This window comes from Acanthochromis polyacanthus, chromosome 3 (genome assembly GCF_021347895.1).
Source record: "Acanthochromis polyacanthus isolate Apoly-LR-REF ecotype Palm Island chromosome 3, KAUST_Apoly_ChrSc, whole genome shotgun sequence".
NCBI lineage: Eukaryota > Metazoa > Chordata > Actinopteri > Pomacentridae > Acanthochromis > Acanthochromis polyacanthus.
This window is the reverse complement of record NC_067115.1, coordinates 27,177,809-27,204,078: the sequence shown is the minus strand read 5'-3', so window position 1 is coordinate 27,204,078 and position 26,270 is coordinate 27,177,809. Positions and strand designations below refer to the sequence as shown.

Sequence of the window (26,270 nt, the reverse complement as noted above, 5' to 3'; positions counted from 1 at the left end):
CCTTTCCTTTTCTCCTGAATAGCATATTTCTGGTCATTGTGGCCAAATAGCTACATTTTTGTTTCATCTGACCACACAGCTTTGTGATGGTGGCAGTAACAACTCTACCATGCACTTTATGCTTACAAACAATTGGTTGCACAATTATTTTGGGGTCTGAAGCATCTTTGAAGACCTATTATAAATCTATGAAAGAAAATGCACACGTCTCAAAGATTCCATCAAAGAAAATCAAGAGTCATAGCGGTCAATGGAAACTCGAGTGGTCTTTCCAAACGTAAGGTAAGCTTTTATCCATGACTGTATCATACTAACTTTTCACTCCAGCTCCACTGTATCAGTATCAAGGAAACAAGGACATCCTTCAAACAATACACATCAGGAGGACACAGTGCAAGCTTCCTGTGATTTTCCAAGTATCCCAGATCTAGGCGTGGGGCAACTTGCTGCCTGCCTCATTATGTCTCTTGCATGTAACCTTCTTTTTACTTTTGGATATGATACACAAACTTAAATTTTCATCTCAGCTTCCATTGCAATTTTTCTTATCCCATCATCTCAGAGCTGATTGTTTGGTGTAGCCAGCCTTGGTTATTTGTTCAGCTGATGTTGGGGGGTAATATAAAAGTTTCAAGGAGAGCAGTACTGCAAAATGATTTTTTGTCATAGCTGTGAACCAAACTATTCTTCTAAGTCTCACTAGGTGCAGCTTAAGTTTTCCGGTGACAAGTCGTAACCACAGGAAGATCATCTTATTGTGAAGGACCCCATCTATCAAGACGGTTCTGTTTCCTTTCTGGCTCAATCTTTCCAGTGTCTTCTTCCATTTGATTTAGCCTCCCATCTGGTGACGCCAATTTGGATGAATACGATTTACTGTCACTGTGAAATGACTCATTCTCATAGTATTCCATGGATAATCCACTATAGCTCTTTGAGTTTCCTTGGGGGGGGGGGCAGTATAACCGTCATGAAAGTCACCCTCAAGCATGCAAACAATATGGTGTGTGTAGATGAATGTGCAGGGGGATTAGGTCAGCCGGCAAGTTGGAATAAAATGGAAATACCCTTCAATTGCACATAGTGAAATAGTTTATGTATATATTATGATAAAAGACTCTACCGTGAACTTGGACTGCCCTTTAGATGTGAATGTGAAACTTGATCGTGGTTCTTTCCCTGAGGTTTGGGTTGATGTTTACCTAAAAAGCAGAATAGGAAGCAAATCAAAACAAAGAGAAACACTAAATACAATCAGAATATTTTAAAAAAAAGGTCAGCTCTGTTGGAACTATTTACATTCTGTGATCGTCACAACAAAAGATGGGGCATTAATTTATTCTTTCCGTTTCGACTTTTTCAAATTAAAGCTACAGTGCAGAAACAGAGCAGGCTTAACCACGTGGATCATTAAGAAGTTAATGCACCAGATAAAAAAGAAATTATGCATTCGGATGAAAGATTACAGTGTGAAGAAGAAGAGTCACTGTCACGGCCAGAAGACTGTCACACTGAAGGTTTAAAGTCGGCAGAAAATATGCAAACACGCAACACTATTATTGTGCACTACATTAAAATCCATCCATTCATCCATTCTCTATACACCGCTTAATCCTCATTAGGGTCTCGGGGGGGCGGGAGTCTATCCCAGCTGACTCACGGTGAAGGCAGGAGACACACTGGACAGATCACCAGTCTGTCACAGGGCTACATATACAGACAAACAATCACACCTACGGACAATTTAGAGTTACCAATTAATCTCAGCATGTTTTTGGACTGTGGGAGGAAGCTGGAGTACTCAGAGAAAACCCACGCATGCACAGGGAGAACATGCAAATTCCGTGCAGAAAGATCCCGGGAAGGCGGGGACGTGAACCGTGGATCTTCTAGCTGCAAGGCAGAAGCGCTAACCACCAATCCATTGTGCTTACCACTGCAGCTAAAATACCACAAAAAAAAAAAAATCCCAAGAATATTAACAAATCTGACATATGACAGAATTCGAGGAAGGACTGTGAAAAAACAAACAAACATCGAAGCATGAGGATTAATTTTTTTTTTCTTTGAACTTAGGGATATTATTATAAGAAATCCTAAGAATGAACTTGGATTTCTGGTCAAATCAGCCTTTAATCTCAGGACTCATATAATTCTTTCTCTGAATTGCAAGATTATTACCAGAGCCTAATCTTCTTCAATAACCATTAACGGGGAATGCACACAAAAAAAAGCTATAAACAAAGGAGTGTTGAGCGTGTTCGTTTTTTCAGATGGAAGACCAGCAACCTCTCTCAGTTCAAACTGTTTATTCTGCAATGCCAAAATAGCCTGATATCAAGGACCGCTACTCTTCAGAGGACTACTGTCAACAAAATGTTAATCTGTCGGCATTTTCCCAGGAATGCATGAGGTATAGAGTGTGAAGTGTATATTTATGCAATGTGACACAATCTTATTGGTCAAAAACTGATAGAGAGGAGCCATGGTTTAGACTTGGCCCTCTCTTAGAAACTTAGACAATGTGGAACAAACTAAATCATTTACATGTCTGATGGAGAAGCTATTGTCCTCTGAGGACACAAGATGGCAGCAGCAAACAGCTAATCTCACCAGACTTCGCCACAACTGGATAAATCAGCCAGCCCGCTCACTCGGTGCACCAGCGCAGCGAGAGGCAGCGTGGCGCCGAATTCCTTCCCTTTAAAAATAGATGTGTTATTTTTTTCTTTGCTGTTGCCCTGGAGAGGTCCATGCAAGGATAAAAGCTTTAGCTGTTGGTTGGAAACACTGGCTCTAGATGCACACAGCCTCGATAAAGTATCAAGCGCAGCACACTCAAAGTACAGCATGCAACAGAAAGATATTTACGACAATGCCAGAAGCCGTGTCCAGCTGTGCTATCTGAATGAGCTTTGTGGGATTATCATCAGATTAATGCCTGCGCAGGGCTGACTGGGTGACAAGGTTAAATAAGACAGTCTAAGCTCAGAAATCAACCCCAACGTTAATCAATGTTCAACTACTTGCACATTATCAGACCGCACAAGAAAGAAAGAAAGAAAGAAAGAAAGAAAGAAAGAAAGAAAGAAAGAAAGAAAGAAAGAAAGAACATGATGTCTGGAAAGTCAAACAGCTGTAGGGTATGCATGAATACTTAACACATTTTGTACTGGAAGAAAGCTGTTCAAACACCCAAGGGCGGAAATCTTGCATTTACATATCAAATCCACAGTCAGACAACATTCTTTTTTACTTGCTAACATCGCCTTTCTTTTGTCGGTGTCTTATTTTATCCTACTGCTTCTTTTATGACTCATTCTTTTTTTAAAAGCATACTTCATGCTCCTAAAATAGACTTGAAGTGAATTTCTTTCCAGGCTTTAATGACTAAATTCACATTCAGTCAGGCTGCTATACAATGCAAACCATACATTAACTCAGCTTATTACGAATAAGTTACAGTTTATAGCATTTATTACGGGCAGCTAGGACTGTAACGGTGTCAGAAAAACCTGATGAACCTCTTTAAATCTCAGAACTTACCGTTGTGTGATGGTGAAGACATTATACTTGATTTTGCATCGCCTCCTTTTTGATGCAGCTGGCTGTAAAGAAAGAGTCCAGATTAAGAACGTTTTCCACTTTTATTTTAAATAGCATATATAGCAACAAATCTAAACAATGAAATAATGCACAGGATCCCAAGAAAACACAGACAGAATATTACAAACAAAAGCATTTTTAAATTCCCTGTCTGCTCAGGTGTAACTGGATTTGCCTCAGCTATGCGATTGGCTGTTGTTTGATTTAGAACTATGTCTATTAGCTGGCACACTGTATTTGAGATTTGTTAATATTAAGCCTGCTTAAATTAATTTCAATCATGATTATTTTAAATATTTTCATTAAATCTGAACTATAATTTGGATATTTAGCTGTGCATCCTGTTTATGTTAGGAATACACTACCAGTCAAAAGTTTGGACACACCTTCTCATTCAGTGCTTTTAATTTGTTATTTCGCCACGAAGGCGGAGCCTCAGCGGAGTTATGTGACGATTGCTGTTGGTCTGTCTGTCTGTCTGTCTGTCTGTCTGTCTGTCTGTCTGTCTGTTAGCAACATTACTCAAAAATGGACAAACAAATCTGGATGAAATTTTCAGGCAAGGTCAGAAATGACACAAGAACCAAGTGATTAAATTTTGGCAGTGATGCAGCTTATAGTCTGGATCCATGTTTTTTTTAATCCGTCGGAAATGACACAGCGACTGAGTAGCCTTGGCAGAGTACTGCACTCTCTGAATGCTTTTCTATTTCAGATGATTTTCTACAGTTTAGATTAATACTGAAGATTAACATGTTTTTGTTCACAACATAATTCCATATGTTTTCTTTTATAGTTTTGATGTCCTCAGTATTAATCTACAATGTAGAAAACAATTCAATAAAACCCACTGAATGAGAAGGTGTATCCAAACTTTTGACTGGCAGTATAAATGATAATAAGGTACTCTGATATCCCCGGTACCCTTTCTTCTTGCATGTATTTTCATCAAACATATGCAGACATGTAAAGTATGTAATGAACCATTTGGAGCAAGTGGTTAAAAATCCAAGATTATTTAACAAAAATACATCTCACATTTATCCTTAACTGGTCAACTACAGGCCTATTTACAATGTGCAATTTGGAGCTGTCTGAGACACAAGTTGTCAAAACTATCACCACAGAATCTCAGCGATCAAAAACAACAACAACAACAACTTTAGGACCCAACTGTCAGGGTGACTGCTGCTGTAACATATACGTGCACACCATGGATGTATCAAACGAACCAGACTCCAAGACTGCAGCCAGTCACATGAATAAAAATTGCTTGTTATGAGCAAAGCCAAAAATGTTGTCTAGCTTCCAGCCTTGCTTCAGTATCGTGCGGCTCACTGCACATGTTCATTAGCGTTTCCCCTGCTGGCCTCACCTGCGCTCTCAGACTGTACGCTGGGATGACATGATGCAAAATCTATTTTCTTAGCTCTCTGACAACGTTACAAATATGAATCCTTCATGGATGAAAAATCAGAATACGAGTAAAATTCGACTGTATTGCAGTTGGAAGTGTCCTGTTGACCATTTTAAAGATGTTTCTTTTCTAATGGGGATTGTTGTTTTGGAAAAACTGTGAGTAAAGACTGATAAAATTAGTAGAAAGACTGAGCCACAACTGTCTTCATACATCCATGGAATTTAAAGAAGCTCAAATGATGCAGACGAAAGAGAAAAAAGCTTGATTGTAACAGAAGAAAAACTGGTGGAGAGGTGCTAAATGATAACACAAGTTGATGATACATCTCTGCTCTCATTCACTCTCTCCTATTAACATTGTAATGCTGCAGTTAACCCTTCATTCACCCCACAGTCTGATGCGCCTCGAATTTTGATTCATGTCACACTGTTGAGTACCGACTGACACTGAGTAGTCTGACAGATTGAGAACACATTTTTATTTAGACCCGTCTTAGACAGTGTGACATACAATAAACTTGCAAGACTGTTGTCGTTGCACCTCCCAGTGACAGCTGTAGCTGCACAAGGTGTGAAGGTCACAAGAAATGCCACAGTTGATTGGGGAAGAATTTCACTTACGAAACTGTTCAAACCACATCTAAAAGTTTTTCTCCAAAGTGCAGTTTCAGCCGCCTTCTGATGCACTGAGACTATACATAGTACAAGCAATTTAAACGTGGAGTCATGGGAACGAGCAGCATGTCATTTTCCGCCCAGTTTTACCATAGTTTCCACGGAAATCAAAAGTATTTCTGAGTGATGACGCATGTGCAAGTGAGGTAAACATCAGAGATCCTTTGCTAAAAGCAGAAACCGCAACTTCAGATTTGGCAACTTCCTCTTTCTGACAACATTCCCTGGTGACATGGTGGTCAGAGCACTGGCACTGCTGGGAACCATTCTGCATTTTCAGCAAGTGATGTGTCCTTTAGCCTGTTTGCTTTACTTGAGGTGCATCATCACTCATACTTAATCACAGACTGATAAACTGATGGAACCCAGAAATACATGAAAATAATAGTCGCTATAGCTGACGTTCTAGTCGATATACACTACCGTTCAAAGGTTTGGGGTCACACAGGCATTGTTACACTTTTATTCATGTGCTAGCATAACTGCACAAGGGTTTTCTAATCATCAATTAGCCTTTCAACACCATTAGCTAACACAATGCAGCATTAGAACACAGGAGGGATGGTTGCTGGAAATGTTCCTCTGTACCCCTATGGAGATATTCCATTAAAAATCAGCTGTTTCCAGCTAGAATAGTCATTTACCACATTAACAATATCTAGACTGTATGTCTGATTAATTCACAGTTATCTTCATTTTAAAAAATAGCTTTTCTTTCAAAAATAAGGACATTTTAAGTGGCCTCAGACTTCAGAACATTAGTGTACATGTATAGTAATAACTGACTCTGCATCCTTGTTCTCACTCAAATATTTTTTGTGTCTGAATCAGTAAGATACACGATAGCAGCTCATAAATAGGCTACTGTATTTTACTAAGGTGAGGTGCTACCTCTACCTCTGCCCTTCTACCTCTCTACCTTTCCCCCCAGCCAGCAGCAGACGGGTCCCCCCCCACATATAGAGCCGGGTTCTGCTCGAGGTTTTTCCCCTGTTAAAAGGGTGTTTTCCTTGCCACTGTCACCTTAGGGCTTGCTCTGGGGGTCAAGCATATGGGTTCTGTTGAGATAATTTGACCGTAATTGACACCATATAAATACAACTGAATTGAATAGAAAAGTATTATTTTACGATTGCTACGTCTATTTGTCTTTACACAGAAACCCATTGAACAATTACCTTCTTACCATCCGCAGATGTCCCTGGATCTGGAGCTACATGTCTCTGATCTGCAGCTGCTGATGCTACTACCTGATGTCCTGCCATCCCACCCCAACAACTCCTACTATCCCCACTCTCACCCTACCGGTCGAGGGAGATGCTCACCTTCCCTGTCAGAGGTTGTTTTTTCCCTTCCCTGTTCTAGGGATTTCATCATTCCTTCCCACTGCCACTCATAGGGAATGCAAAGCTTGTTGGGTTTCTTTGTTCTCTGTTTATAATTCATAAAGCCCATACCTTACATGACATGTGATGTGAATCTGTGGTTTCTAAATAAAACTAAATTACCTTTGCAGCTGTGCCTCCGGTGTTGATCTCTGGTCTTTTACAGCGAAGCCATCGACCCCCGGTGAGTCAGGATTGGTGGAGCCACTGCTGAGTCTATCACTGCTCTCATATCCAGACTCTGTCCTCTGAATGGTCCAGGTGTCGCTACGCAGCAGAGTCTTGGGGCCTCCCTTCAGCCTGCTGCCTCTCTGCTGGCTGGTCCTGCTCTCCGACTCCACCGAGCTGTGGCTCTCAGTCTCCTGCCGCTGCTCGTCCTCATAAATCGTCATTAAACACTTCTGCTTCCGATCTTCTCTGGTTCGCCCGTAGTCCCGCTCTCGGTCTCGGCTCTGTTCAGCGTGCGTTCTTTCCTGGGATGAAGTCTTGCTGCACCGCGGGCTGTCGTGTTGCTGCTGGCGCCGCTGCTCCAGTTCGTTCAGAACCGTGTCCACATTTAACACCTCCCGGATGGGTCTCCAGGTGGACTTTGACTTGCCGCGGCTTCCTCCATTCCCACCTTTGTCCCATTGTTCATCCTGATCGTGGCGACTGGGGGAGGTGTTGGTCCTCCGGCTGTGCCCACCACTCTGTGCACCATGTGGCTCCTGAGATGCTCTGCTTGAATGGCTGGATGACTTCTCAGTACGTGGATGGCTTTTTAACTTCTCTGCGGAAGGCCTCGGCCCGTTCTCTGGTGGAGATGAAGACCTTGTGTGTGCCATATCTGAGGAGAGTGGACAGATTATGTGTGGAATGACGATTTTGGAATTTGTGTGTCTATAGTAACTACAGTACAGTGCGCTACAGACACAGTGCTCTACCTTTGTGTTGTGACGGGTCAGTCCTTCGATGCCCTCTGTCCTTTTTCGATGTTTCGCCCGGCCTCTGCAAATTCTCCATGAAAGGCTCCTGAAATTTGTTAGGACTGCCAAGTGGATGTTTCACTGCGGGGGAAAATAAATCAAATGGCAGATGAGTCAGTGTATAAATTGCACTTGATGTTTTCTTATGATTCACTGTGTACTCTGGCTCTTTGGTTGGACTTTTCTAAGGCTTGCTGACATCAGTGAGTGAATAACTCTCTTTGGGTCTAAGTTCTCTCAACCAGCACAAAATATTACACCTTATGAATAACCAATGGCTGCTCATGTAGGTAAATGCAAACAGATACAGCAGTATTAGCCTGAGACAGGAGGGCTGGCTCTCGTGTAAGCTTTAGCTCAGCAGTACTAGTTGTTTTGACAATGCATCCTTACTCATCTTTCTGCAAAACCAATACTAAAAATCTCACTGAAGATGTTTTATTTATTTTTTTCTTGCCACTGTCGCCTTAGCGCTGGAGTGTCAAACTCATTTTAGTTCAGGGTCCACATTCAGTCTAATTTGATCTCAAGTGGGCCAGACCAGTAAAATCAAAGCACAATAACTTATAAATAACGACAACTCCAAATTTTTCCTTTGTTTTAGGGCAAAAAAGTACATTTCAGAAATGTTCACATTTAAGGAATTGTTTTTTATAAAACATTATAAACAAATTTCTGAAGACAATTAAGTCAATTTCAACATTATGCCTTAGTTTATCATTTACACATTCAGATCCCTTTATTTGTCATTGCATAATACAATGAAATTCAAAAACGGGTCTCAAAAAATATCTCTATATATTCACATATAAATAAAACAATAAATAACAATAACACACTTCCTACTCACTCCCCACCCAACACCCACACACGTTAAAACTTACAGATCACAGAGGGTCTACAAAGGCACAAAGCATCTATTCATCTGGAACTGAACAATGTAGCATTTGACTGTATGATCCAAATGACAAAAGTCAGACAAAAACCAACAAAAACAAGACAAACTATTACAAAAATAAGACACAAAATGATGAAGACGGCAAAAAACATTACAAAAGCGAGAAACAAAATGACAAAAAATACAAATGATTCAAGCGAGACAAAAAGGAAAGAAAAAAATGGCAAAAACATGGGACAAGCAACGAAAGACAGACAAAAAAAAGACGAAAAACAACAAAACCAAGACAGCATACTTCAAAAACGAGACACAAAACGACAAAAGAACAATGAGCAATATAGTATTTTACTTTAGGATCAATACAACTTGTCATGGTCTAGAAATTATTGCAAATTACGGTTTTACAAATTTATAATCTGCAGTAATTTTTACACTTTACAAAGGAGGCCGGATTACACCCTCTGATGGGCCAGTTTTGGCCCGTGGGCCGCATGTTTGACACTCTTTGGTTCAAGCCGTTTGGGTTCTGCAAAGCATCTTGAGACAATCTGAACTGTAATCGGCGCTGTATAAATAAAACTGAACTGCACTGAATTGAAGCGCAGCTGCTGCATCATTAAGTTTGTTTAAAAGGCAGTGCTGCTGCCACATCATCCAACCCTGTGGTGTATATCTTTGTCTCTGCAGCGAGCGGGTCATCGTGAGAAACAGTCATTATGCGAACTGCAAAACATCTGCCTTCAAATGAGCATGTTCATCTCGCAGCTGCTGCCATTGTTCACGCTCACATCTCAGCACTTACAGCATTCGGCTCCTTATTACACGTGTTTTTATTTATTTAGCACTTTACTTCAACAGCTGTTGTGACAATCTTGCACTGGAAAAATGCCCCTCTCAAAACAAGAAAAAAATAACTTATTTCAAGGAACTTTTACCTTGAAGTAAATGTAAAAAAATCTGCCAATAGAACAAGTGAAAAATGGCTTCATAAGATTTCTTGAAATAAGATATATTTTGAATCTTGAGATCTTAAAATTAGCTGCGAGGACTTATTTTCAGCTATATTTTACCAGGATTGTCAAGCTTAGGTGTCTTAACCCCCCTGTTGTCCTCATTTACGGCACCAAAAAATATTTTGCCTTGTCTGACAAAAATTCAGCAAAAAATTCCCCAAATATATAGAAATTTGCAAAATCTTCAGGAAGAAAATTCCTTAAAAGTTTCCCTTGTATTTTACAAAAAATCCCCAAACTTGGCAAGAAATAAAAATTTAATAAATACATTAATAAAATTTCAAATATTTTCAAAAAAATAAATAAAAATCTTCAAAAAAATCCTAACAATATCTAAAGTGATTACACATATATCAGTAAAGCTTTAATATTTTCTTTAAGAACATTCGTGAAAAAAATCAACCAAAATCCAGCGAAATTCGCACATTTTTTTAACGTTTATTTTTTTCCATCAAAAAATGTTCAAAAATTTCCCAAAAAATGTTGAAAATGTAAAAGTGTTCACCGTGAAAATATTTTTCCCCCCCACATTTTCAAACTTTAAAACGGGTAAAATTGACCCGCAGGACAACACGAGGGTTAAACAAGATAATTTGACTTAACAAGATATTTAAGATGTGTTGCCTTAAAGCAAGTCCCTCCATCTTGCTGAAATGTCGCTTGTTAAGCGAATTTATCTTAAGTCAAGTGGGATGAGATATTTTGACTAAAAATAAGACAAATACACTTGGTAAGATTTTGAGTTTTTGCTGTGTGAGTAAAATATAACTCTCAGTTACTTCTGAAAAGGTGAAGGAAACGCTCTCTGAAACATGAGGTCAAATAATGCTCTGTGTGTGTGTGTGTGTGCGTGGCTGCTGGATGTTAGAACAGCGATGAGTAACAGCAGTGAGTAAGCTGTAGTATTATGGATTTCCAGATTTGTTCATGTAGCCTAACGCTGACATTTAAGTGGCTCCACTGAAAAAAAAAAAGGACACTAGATTCGGATGAAGTATACCTCACACATCTGCCAAGTAATTAACTAATGCACACTTCATCATGTCGCCTGAAGTTACACCGAGACATTCTAATGCAAGCTGGAAGAGTGGACACGAGGATAAAGCACAAGAACCACCACATGCCGCAGAGCAAATTAACAGTACCTCACTAAACCCTAATACATAATCTAATTTAACAGAAGAGATAACAATGAAAAAAAAGGGAAGAGCACAAAACAAACCCGAGCTGCATTTTTCCTGTGAAGCAAACACATCAATTACTTACGCTGACTGACATAAAAACAAGAATCCTGTCCCATGCCAAAGTATTTGGGCACCACATTAAAGCAAAACAATCCATCTAAAGAGGCGAGATGCCATTGCCAAAAAACCAAGCTGATAAATTAATGGAGGCAAACATCGGAAACGTCTAGGGGAGGAGTGATAACTGTGGAGCGGCAGCATGAGTGCGTTTGGCCACAGGAGCAGGGATTAGGGAGGGAGGCGTGGGTGGTAATCTGCGCGCAACAGCGGCATCATCCTCATGTCAAGTTCAAGCCAGCACACAGGACGGGACAATCTCTCTGCCTGCGGTTTAACAGCACAATCCCAACGCAAACCATAATGGCAAAATGTGCGGTTTCGAGTGAAATCGTTTGTGCGATGGGTGCTGACACAGTTTCAGGGAACAATGCTTTCTCAAAAAGGTTGTTCAGATGCTGAAGCACAGTGGGATAGTTGGAAATGAAATTATCATCATTCACTCAGATCGTGAGCTCTTACGAGGCGGTTTCATTTCACAATAAGTTGCCTGACACGGCCAGGGATAATGCTGGAAGAAATATAATAAAAATAACAAATAATGGAAAAAAAAATCACTGTATACATCTCAGTTCGCTACAGCGTAAAACCTGCATAATATGCATGCAGCCAAGAAAAGGGCAGCTTCCCACATTTTGCATGAAGCTAGCATATATGTCCAAATCTGAGAAAGCATTTTCTGCATTTACATGATCTCGCTTCATTGGGTAAGTAGCTAAAATTATCTAAGAGCTGCAGTGAGACTGGACATTTTTTTCATTAAAAAAAAAAATCTGTATATACACCACTGTTCAAAAGTTTGGGGTCACTGAGAAATGTCCTCATTTCTGAAAGCATAGAGAGCATTTTTTCAATGAAGACAACATTAAATGAATCAGAAATACAGTCTAGACATTGTTAATGTGGTAAATGACTATTCTAGCTGGAAACAGCTGATTTTTAATGGAATATCTCCATAGAGGTACAGAGGAACATTTCCAGCAACCATCACTCCTGTGTTCTAATGCTACGTTGTGTTAGCTAATGGTGTTGAAAGACTAATTGATGATTAGAAAACCCTTGTGCAGTTATGTTAGCACATGGATAAACGTGTGAGTTTTCATGGAAAACATGAAATTGTCTGGGTGACCCCAAACTTTTGAACAGTAGTGTACATTTAGTCCCAAAGATACAGATATAGTTTGAAGATCTTGTTTTTACTAAAATTGCCAATGAAACTCCATCTGATGTTCCTCATGCAGAAATGATGTTGACCAGGTAATATGTTTAAGTTTTATTCCATGTCATTATATTCTAATAATAATTTAAAAAACACAAGTAACGTATTTTATCCTTAGATAAGTCTAATATCCATACAGCTACTAACAGAGCCAAATTTAATGGTGGGGTTGTTTAGTACTATCAGATTGTCAGACTAAAATAACTGTGATCAATAACAGACTGGCATTTTTCTTCCTCCATCTGCCCTGTGAAGCATCCCTCAGTGCTTATTATACCCAGCTACAGCGTCAAAGTGAATATGACAGGACACCACCATGAAATGTAGCATTACATTCACCAAAAATTACCAATTTATCTGGGTTTGAATACTGTTGGAAATATTTGGGCTACTACAAATACACATGATAGCCACATTTATAGCAGCGCTCCAGTCATTTTTAGACATCTTAATGCAGATATATGATATACTTCTACTCTTAGATGGACAAGTGATTGGAATCTACACCCTTGCGTAAGTGGTTCAAAAATGACCTATGTCAGAATGAATGTGTTTTAAATGCCATTTTTGGTATTTTGGTTAAATATTAATCATTTGTACTGTTGTTTTTATTCTATTTTTGTCCACACAAGAATAATTTCATGTTTGAAATATGCTTATTTCTCACTTGCTAACAGATTTTGAACATTTTGATCATTGAAAAAGAAGAATATTACACAGGACAGCAAAACAAGAATGCCAACATCCATTTTGTTGACATTTTCTCACTCTTCTCCTCCAGCTGTTGCTGCTCTCTCTATATATAATAATCGTCCTGATCAATAACACTTCTCAAATAGCATGTGTGGTCCACAGTAAATATATTTCTGACCGCCACAATTGATAAGAATCACAGGTTTCGATGAGATTTTATGGGAAATTTTTCGCTCATATGGAAGCTTGGGGTAGTTTAATTTCTTAAAAAGTATAAAAGGTAACTTAAAAATTTAAATGGAATTATATCAAAAACATGTTTTTCAAGAAATATCTGGAATACAAAATGAGAAGAAGATATTGCAAGAAACTGTCACCGGGTCATTTTTGACCCACTTAGGCATCTAAGGGTTAAAAACATGCTACATATCTTTAGGCTTACTTAAACTCTGAACCTCCAAACTCACCCACAGCTTTAAAAGGAATATAATCATTACAAAAATGGCAATATTACACCATTTATCAGAGCCAGAATCTACGAAAACAACCAAGAAGCATGTAATTTTCAACTTTCAGGCAGTCCATCAACTACTTATCTGCCATTCTGTTTGTAAATTTCAGCAAATCTAAGCTTAAAATAATTTCAATTCATCAAAATTATCTAATCATTAATCTAATTTTAAAAAGTCCTCAAAAATAAAACATTTTCTCAAACAGGATTCTGTAAAAAATAGAAAAAAATGTCCACCTCATGTTGCAACCATTAAGTTATTAGTGACTAAGCTGCAACCGACAATCACGTGGTATTTTCTAGCTGAACTGCAGGCTGTGTTTCCAAAAAGCAGACAGTAGGGAAAAATAATTATGTAGTAAAACAATAACAGCACATAGAGTCACTATATTTTTGCAGCATTAGCAGCGCATGTGGGAACTTAAAAAACATGTTGCAAATGTTGATTTCAGCTTTTATTCAATTTTGCAAAATAAGTAATCAAAGAACGTTAACTTCCATTTGCTTCTTTTACAATTTATGACATCATCACTGTCATAAAGCACAGAGGACGTGTTGAAGTTCTCTTTACTTCTAGCCATGGTGGTGCTGTTTCTTTAGAGGTGCAGGACTTTATATTACAGGGAAAATGAGCCCACAAAGAGTAAAACTGCTCGGAGTTCAGAGGGTTAATAGATGCTGCAAAAATACTGAAATGGTATCCTACTAGTGTTTTGTCAAAGATCATGGCCTGGGTCCACACTTGAAGGGAGTCTGCTCTAAATACTGATGCACCTAATGCAAAGTTTTGATTAAAATAAACCTCACAGACTGAGAAATAAACAATACATCCAATAATTGCAGACATTAACCATGGCATATGTAGTCCTGTGTGTGTGTGCTACCAACACGCGTCATGGAGAGAGATGTTACAGTTTTTATAACGGATATTTTATTCTTTCATGGCTGCACGGCTCATTGTAGATTATCTGTTACCTCATCCAGCTTAAATTCTGAGGTCGGACATTCGTTCCCGGCATGACTTTTTGACTCTTTCACTACAGTCAAAGCTGTCAGCAAATATTATATTCTAGCTAAGGTTTGTGTTGCGTCAAAGTTCTGTTCTGTCCATCAACATTGACCTTTTCAGTACATTACAGCACTCAAGCATGATCACTTTCTAAGACGAAAAAACACGTTTGGAACTCTAATCTGGTTTGTCGTCCGTTTAACTTGCGCTTTTAGCAGTTTCATAACCTGTTACCACATAAACAGCTGCAATAAAAACCTGTTAATTAAACCTTTTTACCCCGATTGACAGCTATGCACAAGATATCCAATTAACAGCGCCAACAAACACACTTGTGAAGACACCTGTCAGACTTACTGTACTAAACTTTTTAAAAATTCACATAAAAAAAAGGAGTATCAGGGTGAGTCATGCTAATAATAAGTAAAACATCCTCTTACCGGTAACATCACCATTTACTTGGGCTTTGTATCGAGGACACATGGTGGTTTGTCGCGGTGCATCTTCATTAGACACCGGACTTCCCTCAGGATTGGTGTAAAACAAAAGCAGCGGCTGGAAATGTCCCCTGATACATTTAGAGGCGACGTCTTTCCATTTGGATCCAATCTGGGATAAAGAAAGTGTTGCACAAGAGGATGTAACGCACAGTAACAAGTAGCGGACTTTGGGAAAAAAAAAAGCGCTTTAACAGCAGACGGCCTAACCTCCTTTACTGTAGCGTCGTCGAAAAACATCCATTTTGAAGATTTGGTGTGATAGGCAAAAGCGGAGTAATGTTTACTCGCAAAACAGATCATCCCCACCAGATGTAGCTCGCTCCGTTTGGCATTTTCATCAGTGACTCGGTTGAAAAGCTGAAAAGAAGAAAATTGAAATGTGAGTGCCACGTATTACTCTCTGCCAGATGACAAATCCTACAAGAGTAAAATGCATGTGTGGGGTTTTTATAACCAGTTTAAAGATTACAGCATGTTGCCCTTTATCTCTCTCTACATAGTGTGTTTTTTACATTCCAGTTTGCCATCTCGTGCTCACAACCCACAGATATTTCCATTCATCCTTTTGGGCTCTTACCCCACACAGGTTCAAACGTGGGCCAAGAGACCGAATGACATCGTCCGTGAGATCAGACTGCTCAGCGTCCCACACAAATCCAATGGTCACGATCTCTGGACAGTTCATGAGAACACGGCGGATCTTGATGCTCTGACCACAGTCGCTCTGCAACACATGAAAAACATTTTCTCTGTACAAACAAGAACAGCATTCAGTCCCAAAGCTCTAAATTAGGTGTGTCAAACATACAGCCCTCCAGAAGGTCCGATCTGGCTCACGGGACGACTTACGACATTTTACATTTGCAAAACTATAAATTTAAAATTATTTCTACACCTTGACAAGTGGTTTTGGTTATAAAGTAAAATATTATATTGCTCATTGTTTTCTTGTCATTTTTGAGTCTCATTTTTAAAATATTTCTTACTGTTAGTGCTTTTTTTTGTCTTTTTTTATCTGGCTTTTGTTGTTTGTCTCATAGTTTTGTTGTTTTGTGTCTCATTTTTGGAATATTTTGTCTTGTTTTTGTTGTTTTTAGTCGTTTTTTGTCTTACTTTTGTCGTTTGTCTCATATTTTTGTTTCTTGTTTTTGCCGTTCTGTTTCCTTTTTGTCTCGCTCGTGTTTTTTGTCTTTTTGTGTTTCACTTCATTCATTGCTTGTCTACCGTTATTGTCGTTTTGTGCAATTTTTTGGTCTCGTTATTGTTGTTTGTCAACTTTCTTGTCACTTTGTAACTTTTTTGGTCAAATTTTTGTCTCTTTTTTGTTTCGTTTCGTGTCGTTTGTCTCATTTTTGTCATTTTATTTTCTGTGATTTTGTTTCTCGATGTTGTTTTTTGTCCTTTTTTGTGGTTTTGATCATAAAGTAAAATACTATATTGTTCAGTTCCAGATACGTGTGATTAAATGTTTTGTTCCTTTTTTAGACACACTGTAATCTGTGAGGTGTAATGTGTAAATGACAAACTGAGGCATAAAGTTGCTGAAATTTAAAATATTTTTTCTAAGAAATTTCAGGTTGTTCATAATATTTTGTAAAAAGATAATTCCTCAAATGTGAAAATTTTCATAATATATATTTTTTGCACTAAAACAAAGAGAAAAATTTGGAGATATCGTCATTTATCGCTTATTACGCTCTCATTTTATTAGTGTGGTCCACTTGAAATCAAACTGGGCTGAAAGTGGCTCCTGAACTAGAATGAGTTCAACACCTCTGCTCTAAATGATGGATCTAAAGACAAAAGTAATTCTTATTTAGGGAATAATAGATGCAAAAGGAAGAAAATTCCCACTAATTCTTTCATAGAGCGGAAACAGCTAGCTAGTGTTACATAGATTCAGATTGATTTACAAACTATGTGTGTGATTAAGAAATTTCCATTTCTGTTTTTCAACAAACATTGACCAAATTAATTAATTCAAAATTACAAGGAGACTCCAAGATGTGTTGATAATAATATTAATAACAAAAAGAACAATAAGGAGAAATAGAAAAAGAAGAAGAAGAAAGCTTATTTGTTTTAAACCTATATTACAAAGTGATTTACACAACAAGTTAAAAAAAAAAAGATACAGAAAGTAGATGTAAAAAGGTTCTTCACAGAAAATGAAAAATAAAATCAAACATGTAGGCATAAAATTAATAAAATGAAAACTAGTGAACCGGTCATAAGATCCAAACGTGTGTCATCAAAAATACCAGCCAGCTTGTAATTGGCACACTTTGGAAGTTACTTGGAGGTATAATTTCAGTTTCTTTTGGTTGAAGCTCTCTTCACTGAATCAATCTGACAACTTAAAGCACAGAAATTAAAGTAAAGTTAAGGTTTTTCTTTAAGTAACAAAAAATATCCCAGTAGTAGGTTGTTGCTTTGTCGCTCTTTCACTGAAATAAAACCAAACAAATATATTAAAATAACTGAAATTAAACTTGTTTGACTTGTCGCCATCATCAGAGAGCGCGCACGGCTGAGTTAACGCTGCAACTTTAGATTTTCTCGAAGAAGAATGGATTTACGGGAACAGAGCGCTCAGCTTTACTCGACTGATGCTAAAAACAAGACAGCGGTCGCAAATACAGATGAGAGAAAAACAGTGGATAAGCCCCCACCGCTATTTATATCCTAACACTAGTCTGGCACCGTCTCCTTCCGGCCGCTTCAAGTGCAGTGTCACAGCAGAAAGCACAGAGTGTACTCTGCACAGTCGCAAGAACCCGTCTTATGTCAGTTTCATGGCAACATGTTAAACTGAACGTCTGAATTATTCATTAACGGCCGCCTGTCACCAATCAGCATTTACCAGTGGTGGATTCAGAGACATGTTTTGACTGACGGGAGCGGAGCTGTGACTTTGTGTTAAAAAAACTTCACATTTAAACAAAAACAAACAATAAGTGAATAACATACCGGGCAACTTCGGAGGTCGCCTGTGTTGTTTGCTGCCTGCAGCAATTCTCCAAACATGTCCGACCTCAGCCGCTCGCTCTTCCCCGACATGCGATCAACCTGTTGGCTGCACAAAAAGACACAATTTTCTTACTTTTTTGTCGCATTTGGATTTACACGTGCATATTTTCCCTCACAGCACCATTTATGTGTTTAATACATTAAACAACAGGTAGAGTGTGTGTTCCAGCAATGAGATATACATTTCTTGACCCTTTTATTAGGCACACCTTTGAAATTTAGTACAAAAAAACAAACAAACACACAAAAACCTTATTTTTCAGGTGTAATCATGTCATGTTAATCACTGGTCTTTTCCGGATTGCAATAACAGAATTGTGGGTAATTTCTCCTCCACACCGTACCTGTATATACATATAAATTTATCATGCCACACGCGTACATATCCATATGTAAACTCACCATATCATAACTATTTCAATCAAACAATCAATCAAGTGCCACGCCAGTCATTGTGCCGATCATTTCTCTCCATCTAATCTGATCTTTTGCTCTCTGAATTGTGACTGCTGCCTGTTCCATGTGTAGCCATGTTGTCAGTCCGTCCATCATTTTCATTCTCTGTCTGCCTCGTCTTCTCTCCCCATTAATTTTTCCACTTGTGACGATACATACCAGGGTCTCTTTCCTTATGATGTGCCCAAAAAATGTCGATTGTCATTTCCTAATTTTGTTCAATAGCGCATAATTTGTGTTTGGTAACTTTAAAACATCTTCTTTGCTTATTCTGGCCATGTAAGACATACATGCTTCTGTAAAACCACGTCTCTGCTGCCGTGGTACAATTCATGGCTGTACCGTTGTACTCGATAGCATTAGAGGTACATGTGACCATTAGCTGTACAGAATAAATCCTGTACTTTTCAGTGACATTGTCTTTTATCTTTAGAAACACAACAAGCTTCTTATCTAACAATGCCTATAACCCTATAGCGAACGGCTGAATGCATTCATAATGAATACATCTGTTCATGTCAACACTCTTCAGCTAGCAGCAGCTAGCTTTGACGCCAGAATAAAAACAAACACACAACTATGGCTTTGCATAAACTTTGCACTGCACTTGCTGCATTAAAAAGGATATAAAAAAGTAGACTTAATCATTATTTGTCATTGTAAACAAATAGTAGGCTCACAATAATTAAGCTGGGCTGTTTGGTGCAGCTAAAAGGAATACTTGATGAATCAGAATCATCATGAAATCGCAGTGAGACGACAGATAGTCACACATGATGCAAAACCTTTTATCACCGTGAAAAATAAAGGTGACAAAAAGATGAATAAACCTTCTTAATGTCAATTTTAGGATTATGTTTAAACATCTGTAAAAGCAATCCAATATTTCCCCCCCCAAAAAACAAACAAACCACAAAACACTCCTGTTATGGGCTTTTAAGCACCGGAAGGAAATTGATCTGAGATGCTTGGAATCACAATCAATTTTCCAGTAACGTTATTTAATACTTTGACATTTAAATCAGGATTAGCACCCTGGCCTGATTTCTGGATCCCATTTTTTAAAGCCGTGGCAGTCCATCAAGTACTCACCATAAAGCAGTGGTGGAGACATAATGTACAAATTCTGTGAATGGGTGTGGGTCTGAAGATGCACCACAGCAGCGACACACAAACTGCAAACAAAAAGAAAACCATACTTTACTGTGCACATCTATTTATTGTAGTAAATAACGTGCACATTTATGATTCTTACTAATTCTACATTTACACTACCGTTCAAAAGTTTGGGGTCACCTAGAAATGACCAAATTTTTGAAAGAAAAGCATTTTTTTCAATGAAGATAACATTAAATTCACCATAAATACAGTCAAGACATTGTTAATGTGGTAAATGACTATTCTAGCTGCATTTTTAATGGAATATCTCCATGGGGTACAGAGGAACATTTCCAGCAACCATCACTCCTGTGTTCTAATGCTACATTGATGATTAGAAAACCCTTGCACAATTATGTTAGCACATGAATAAAAGTGTGAGTTTTCATGGAAAACATGACATTGCCTGGGTAATCCCAAATTTTAGAACAGTAGTGTACATCTGTATTTAAAGCAGCTGTATACATTAATGTCCTTTATCATGTCTTCACTGTGTAAACTGCATAACTGCATTAACTCTATGTATTGTGCATTGCTACCACACAGTGCTGTATTGTTTTTTCAGTGTCATCTAGCAGTTTACCTGCTCATAAAGCATCATTGCAAACTTCTGATGGGTGATGCAGGATTTGGATGAGCAAGCATCGGTCACTGTGTCGGAAACTATGTGTAAATGGATTCGCTCCAGGATGTTCTCCTGATATTTAAGAAATCAGAGCAGACACAGTGCCAACAGTCAGTCTAAGCAGACAAACAAAAAAAATATAGAACACAGCGTCACTGCAAACAAAATATTTAGCGCTGTAAATCCAACAAATTCAGCTTTACAGATTTTCCCCCTAAACTATGAAGTAAAAGTCACTCAAACATAAAGATAAAAAGCATTCGCCCCATGTCATTTTTGCTGCTTTTCAACACTGAATCAAGTTCAATTTGGCTTTTTTTGGACACAAATTTACAAGACGTGAAAACAGACTTCTACAAAGTAATGTCAATGAATTGAAAATATAAAATAAGTGATTGCATAGGTTTTCACCCCCTTTAAGTCGATATTTACATGCACCTTTGATGGCGATTTCAGCATTACCCTGAGATGAATAGGTCTCAATCGGCCCTGCACAGGTTGCACAAGAATCATGAGAGTACAGCCCTTGTTAAATCCAGCAACAAGTTCTCAACTGGATAGAGGTCTGGGCTCTGACTAGCCTTTTTGTCTTTAAACTATTTCTGTGTAGCTACTGCTGCATCCTCTGGGTCACTGCTTCCAAATCACAGCCCTCTTGCAGATTCTAGGATTTCCCCATACTTTGCTGCATTTATTTTATCTTCCATCTTTACAAACCTTCCAGGGAATGCTACCAATGAAACATCCCCACACCATGATGCTGCCACCACCGTGCTTCTGGGTGAGGATGGTATGTTTGTGATGATGGGCAGTGTTTGGTATCCAGCAAACATAACATCTAGCAATGACATTTAGCAACATTACTCAAAAACGGACTAACAGATTTGGATGAAACTTTCAGTGAAGTTATGAAATGACACAAGGACCAACTGATTAGATTTTGGCAGTGATGCGGCTTATAGTCTGGATCCATGAATTTGTTAAAGATTTCTGTATCACTGTAACTATGACAACAAGTGAACGCTACATCAGCTGCCTCCTGACAATCACATGATGGTGATCCTACTACAAATTGACCATTGCGCACTTATCGGGATTTATCCATCGGAAATGATACAAGGAACAATTGATTAAATTGTGGGGGTGTTTCTGAGTCCCATCAATTCCCACCTCCCACTACAAATTCAGATCACACAATTCAGTATCCGTACATAACGTACACATGCATAACACATGCCTGTTCCCAGCGCAAGGTCATCTTGTTTGTGGGTACATCTATATTAAATGGACACATTCTATGATGCTGTGATCTCTGCCACATATTTTTTCACGATTTCATCCATCGGAAATTATACGACTGAGCAGCCTTGGTGGAGTACTGCGCTCTCTCAGTGTTTTTCTTCTTTTACATTTTATGTTTTTGATGAACTAAGTCTGCTTAGCAGAAATCTGTTTTCACTTTGACATGAAAGAGACTTTTTCGTAAATGCTGATGTCAGTTTCAAGCAGTGGTGTCTCCCCATTAAAGAGCAATAATAATATACTGCTGAAGACACCCCACTGAATATTCTAGCAAGGTTTAAATCATCTTAACAAGCAAAAGGCCCAATTACTCCTTCATCCAAAGTAACTACAACTGTGACAAACAATATAGAATCTGAGCATTATATCAGTGGTTCATGTTTCTTTTTCACTGGCCCTTAGAATCACAAAGGAAGAAGCACCATAAAATTTAATTCACAGTTACTAAGGAAAGGTCCGCTGAATATCGTTTCTGATTGAAAAGCCAAAGGCACAGTGTCAACGTACAAAGCACTCAGCAGCATCATCCATCAGGCCGAGCTGGAAGCGTTGCTCATCCTTAAAAGTTTCAGCGAGGGCGTTCCGCAGGCTGTCGGAGGGGAGAACGCGCTCTCTGCTCTGCTGAAACTGGCTGAATATACTCTGAAAAACAAAAACAATTGTTAGTTTGTGATAGTTGTTTCAACTTATCCATACAACCACTGTAGTAAAAACTGCCGGTATGATCAGAGAGACGTCTGATCGCACTGACAGCACTAATCTAAACAAAACAGTGACTCAGCTTTCAATGCAACACCCTTCACACGGTACCTTTAAAGCGCAGAAAATGCAGGCATCACCGAGACAGAAGTGACCCGAGAGCTGCCTCAGACTTCTCCTGAAAATGTCCAACTGCCAAAGCACCTGTGAAGTTTTAAAAACAGCACATCTATTAAAAACTGAAAAGGAGATATTTTTATTCGGAGACATCACACGCTCTACATCCTGTAAACAGCCGATGCGAACGCCGAAGCAAAATGCCTTTGTGTAAAATACAAAAGGTTGCTAGTGCTGCCAAACCCACTGAACATTAACTCTCAACGCTGCAGCCTTACTTAGCATTTATTCATTTTCAGCTGAGTATTTTGGTTTTGCTAGTGCCGAGTCCAAACATACACAAGCATGACCAGCATGTGCAACATATTGCTATTAAAAAACAATAAAACATCCAGATGCCGAGCATATTTCATAGTTTATAGCTTGTTTTGGGATCTGCTTCTTCCCGCTAGTGGTAAAAAACAGCTTTTAAGCTTTAGAGATAAATGACAGAATGAGGAAATGTTACGAGAATGTACTGTTTGCTTGCTGAATATTGAGATTGAAATGAATTAGTAATTTAAGGTAGGTAGAAAACGGTTCTCACCTGAACAGCGCTGTTTAGGAAGCAGCTGTTCTGCCCGGGCTCATTCAGCAGGCCTTTGGTGAGGGCGAGGGAGAGCATGCTCCCAGGCTGGTAGGATTTCTTAAGACCTCCGCCAGGTTTTTTGAACATCTTCACCCATGCCATGGAGTTAGAGCCTGCAACTAATGACAAATACTCCTGACACAAATCTCCTGTTTGGCATTAAAAGGGTGCTCATCTGTGTCTTTGTGTCATACCCTTAAAACTATGCTACACTTAAAACATTAGCCTTCCATGCTCTATGTTCATTGCAGTTGACATTTAAAGTCTTGTACACCAACGGTGATAATTAACAGTGAAGGTCCTGCACTAAAATTCAGTTAATCTTGGACACAGCGTTCGTTACATCACCAATCCAAATGACTGATCTGGTCAGATGAATCCGGTCATCTACCTTCTCCAGAGTTGGGGGGAGACTTGCTGCAGCTGGACATGCTGGGACGTGGGAGCTGGTGCGTTGGTCTGGCCATGGGCTCCATCCATTTCATCCCCACGCACCTCCGGAGCGGTTTGTTGAAAGCATCGTCGGGATCAGCCACAGGGCAGCCTCAGCCATGTGCCTCTGGACATTGAACGGCAACTGGACAGAATGTGGGGAGGGAGGGACACAATGAGGCAAACAGTAAACGTGTATGAAGTGCTTTTAATACTTTTAAAGAGCTGGTCCTTTAGTATTTCGATTTAAGGGACTAAAGATGTTCACATAAACACACTTGAATCTGTTCTTATTTGCATTGCAGGCAGTAAACTGACAAAAAGACAGACATGCATGGGGATGTGATAACAAAAGGGACAAATTATTGGACTTTCCTACATTTTTCTTACATCATTTTCCATTTATATTTTATTTACTTATTTATTTATACAGTGACACGACATATCAAGAGGCCCATCATGCAGTGAAGACCTTAACAAAATAATACAGAGAAACTCAACAAAATTAAGGCTTCCTTTGGAGTTCCTTTGAGAAAGCACTTGCACTACTTGAGCCACACTTTTTCATACGTTTTCAGATCCGATAGTGCAACATCAGCTACCCTATAAATCCTTATATAGCCCTCTATTTTTACAGATACACTTGGACATATGTTTTAAATTCTACTCTATTCCATTCAAAGATGTGGGAAAGGAGGGGAAAAAATTATCATTGCTATTTTAAATGCTGCATTACTTTGCTTTAGAATATTTCTCGTGGATATCATGTCATAAAAAGCTGCATTATGGGGCTAAAAATGAACATAAACAGTATGTTTTCTAATTTAAAATGACAATATATTACATTTAAAGCTGCACTCTTAAGCTAAATGTAAATAACCACCATCAAAAACATCATAACACAGAAGTGAAGCAACAAGATCCCACGCTAGGCGACAATTACATTATTTTTTTTTTTAAATCTGATGCTGATGTGTAATGTCTATACATGTGGGAGGGAAATCAATATTTTCAATTATAATTAGATGCACAGCCTCAATGTTTTATGTTGCCATCTGCTGATTGTAAAAGCAGCCAGTAGAATATTGATTTTAAGGCCTTTAATTCCAAGCTGGAGTCTTTATTTCTTTTATGTTTTGGTCATAGATTCCTCAGTGTCATAACATGCAGAGAGCCTCCACTTGATGTCAGTGCCCACATGGGCCTATATGGTCGGACACAGGCGCCCATCTTTGCTGCTGGGTTCACGAAAAGGACGTGCATCCTCTCACTGAGCTGCATTTCGTGACCCGATCCGGCGTTAAAACCTCCATCTCCACCTCCACCCAGAGACAACACGCTGCTGCCCCCCTCCATATTCCAGCTCCCAGCGGAAGGACCACTGGAGCTAAACATGCCGCAAAACTTGCACGGAGGAAAGAAAAACAAAAACAGCTCACCTTTGGTGGAGGAAAGCGGTCAGCAGTTCGTCTCGTCCTCCAGCTGTAAAGCCGCAAAATCCCACGACTTGTCGCTGGACTGTTGCAACAAACCCGGCGGAGCGATGACTGCAGATCCGTCCAGCCGCATGGAGCGATCCCAAACGCCGCTCCGACGCGCACACAAGCCGCAGCCCGAGCCTCCGTGTGGCACCGCAGCAGAGCCCGCAGGACTGTGTTGTTTCCGTAAATCGTCCTCTCTTCTTTTTTTCCCTCCCTTTCCTCCAAACAGGGCCGATGATATCCTGGACCAGAATGTCCGACGCGGATTAGTGATGTTTGGAGACTTGAGAGGTCAAACTCCGCCCCTAGTGTAGCCTCAAGTGCACTGCCGCTGTAGTGCAATCTTCAATCCCTGCATGGCAAACTACTCTGTGCGTGCGTGCGTGTGTGTGTGTGTGTGCGTGTGTGTGTCTGTGTGTGTGTGTGTGCTGGCGGAAGGTCAGACTTCCAACTTGTCATGATGATGATGAGAGAAGACATCACATGACTGCACTGGTTTCATAATCATGCAGCACTGTGGGGACTAACCCCTGCCTGTGTTTTGAAAAATGCTCCGGCTTACATGTCACACACACGACACAGCAGCAGAGTCCCGTTTTCCCTTCGAATAAAACACCCAATGACGTGTGTCTTCTTGGAAGAAAATCCACCGGACACGCCAGACAAAAGGCTCACGCTTTCACCCTTGTTAACGCCAAGCGTTCCTTTTGTCATCACATTGTGCCATTTGTGTCTGTAGCGACTTTACTGCGGCAGTAAACAGGACATGGGATGGCAGGAATCGGGGCAGATGGAGGGCCTGGCAGGGGAAAGCCTGCAGAGCCGAGCAGGTTCTGAGCGGAGACAGGAAAAGAGGCTGATGGTGCATGCAAGCTGGAGTCAGCAAAAGTGACATTAAGTAGTTGGTGTGTGTCTTTTCCGCAAAGATATTTTATACTATACGCGAAACAGAAAGTTTTCATGTGGCTCGGCTGCACTGTTTAACATGTCAGTGAATTGAAAAGACAAAAAAGGTAATTAAGACAAAAATAAAGCAAGCAAACACTTGCCAAGTGTTAATCAGCTGCTGCTCTTCTCAGTTTCTTTAAATACACTGTCAGTGAACCCTAGCAGGTTATTTACATCAGTGGCTGTGCAACTGTGTGTGT

General features: G+C 39.4%; 1 protein-coding gene across 2 annotated transcripts in view; it reads right to left on the bottom strand.

Moving 5' to 3' along the window:
• usp53b (ubiquitin specific peptidase 53b) overlaps positions 1-25,598 on the bottom strand; it is a 30,884-nt gene extending 5,286 nt beyond the window's left edge. The window contains exons 1-15 of one of the 2 annotated variants that reach the window (XM_022208491.2): positions 25,081-25,598; positions 23,601-23,786; positions 23,168-23,328; positions 22,576-22,668; positions 22,273-22,407; positions 20,422-20,535; positions 19,773-19,855; positions 18,165-18,270; positions 15,772-15,918; positions 15,402-15,551; positions 15,135-15,303; positions 8,009-8,131; positions 7,209-7,911; positions 3,547-3,608; positions 1,124-1,202 (exon numbers count right to left, since the gene is read on the bottom strand). In XM_022208491.2, the coding sequence (XP_022064183.1) occupies positions 1,124-1,202; positions 3,547-3,608; positions 7,209-7,911; positions 8,009-8,131; positions 15,135-15,303; positions 15,402-15,551; positions 15,772-15,918; positions 18,165-18,270; positions 19,773-19,855; positions 20,422-20,535; positions 22,273-22,407; positions 22,576-22,668; positions 23,168-23,328; positions 23,601-23,694 (2,219 nt within the window). In that variant the 5' untranslated portion in view covers positions 23,695-23,786; positions 25,081-25,598. The remainder of the gene's footprint in view (positions 1-1,123; positions 1,203-3,546; positions 3,609-7,208; positions 7,912-8,008; positions 8,132-15,134; positions 15,304-15,401; positions 15,552-15,771; positions 15,919-18,164; positions 18,271-19,772; positions 19,856-20,421; positions 20,536-22,272; positions 22,408-22,575; positions 22,669-23,167; positions 23,329-23,600; positions 23,787-25,080) is intronic. The other variant, XM_022208492.2, reaches the window with a different exon arrangement.
• Between the last annotated feature and the right edge of the window lie 672 nt (positions 25,599-26,270).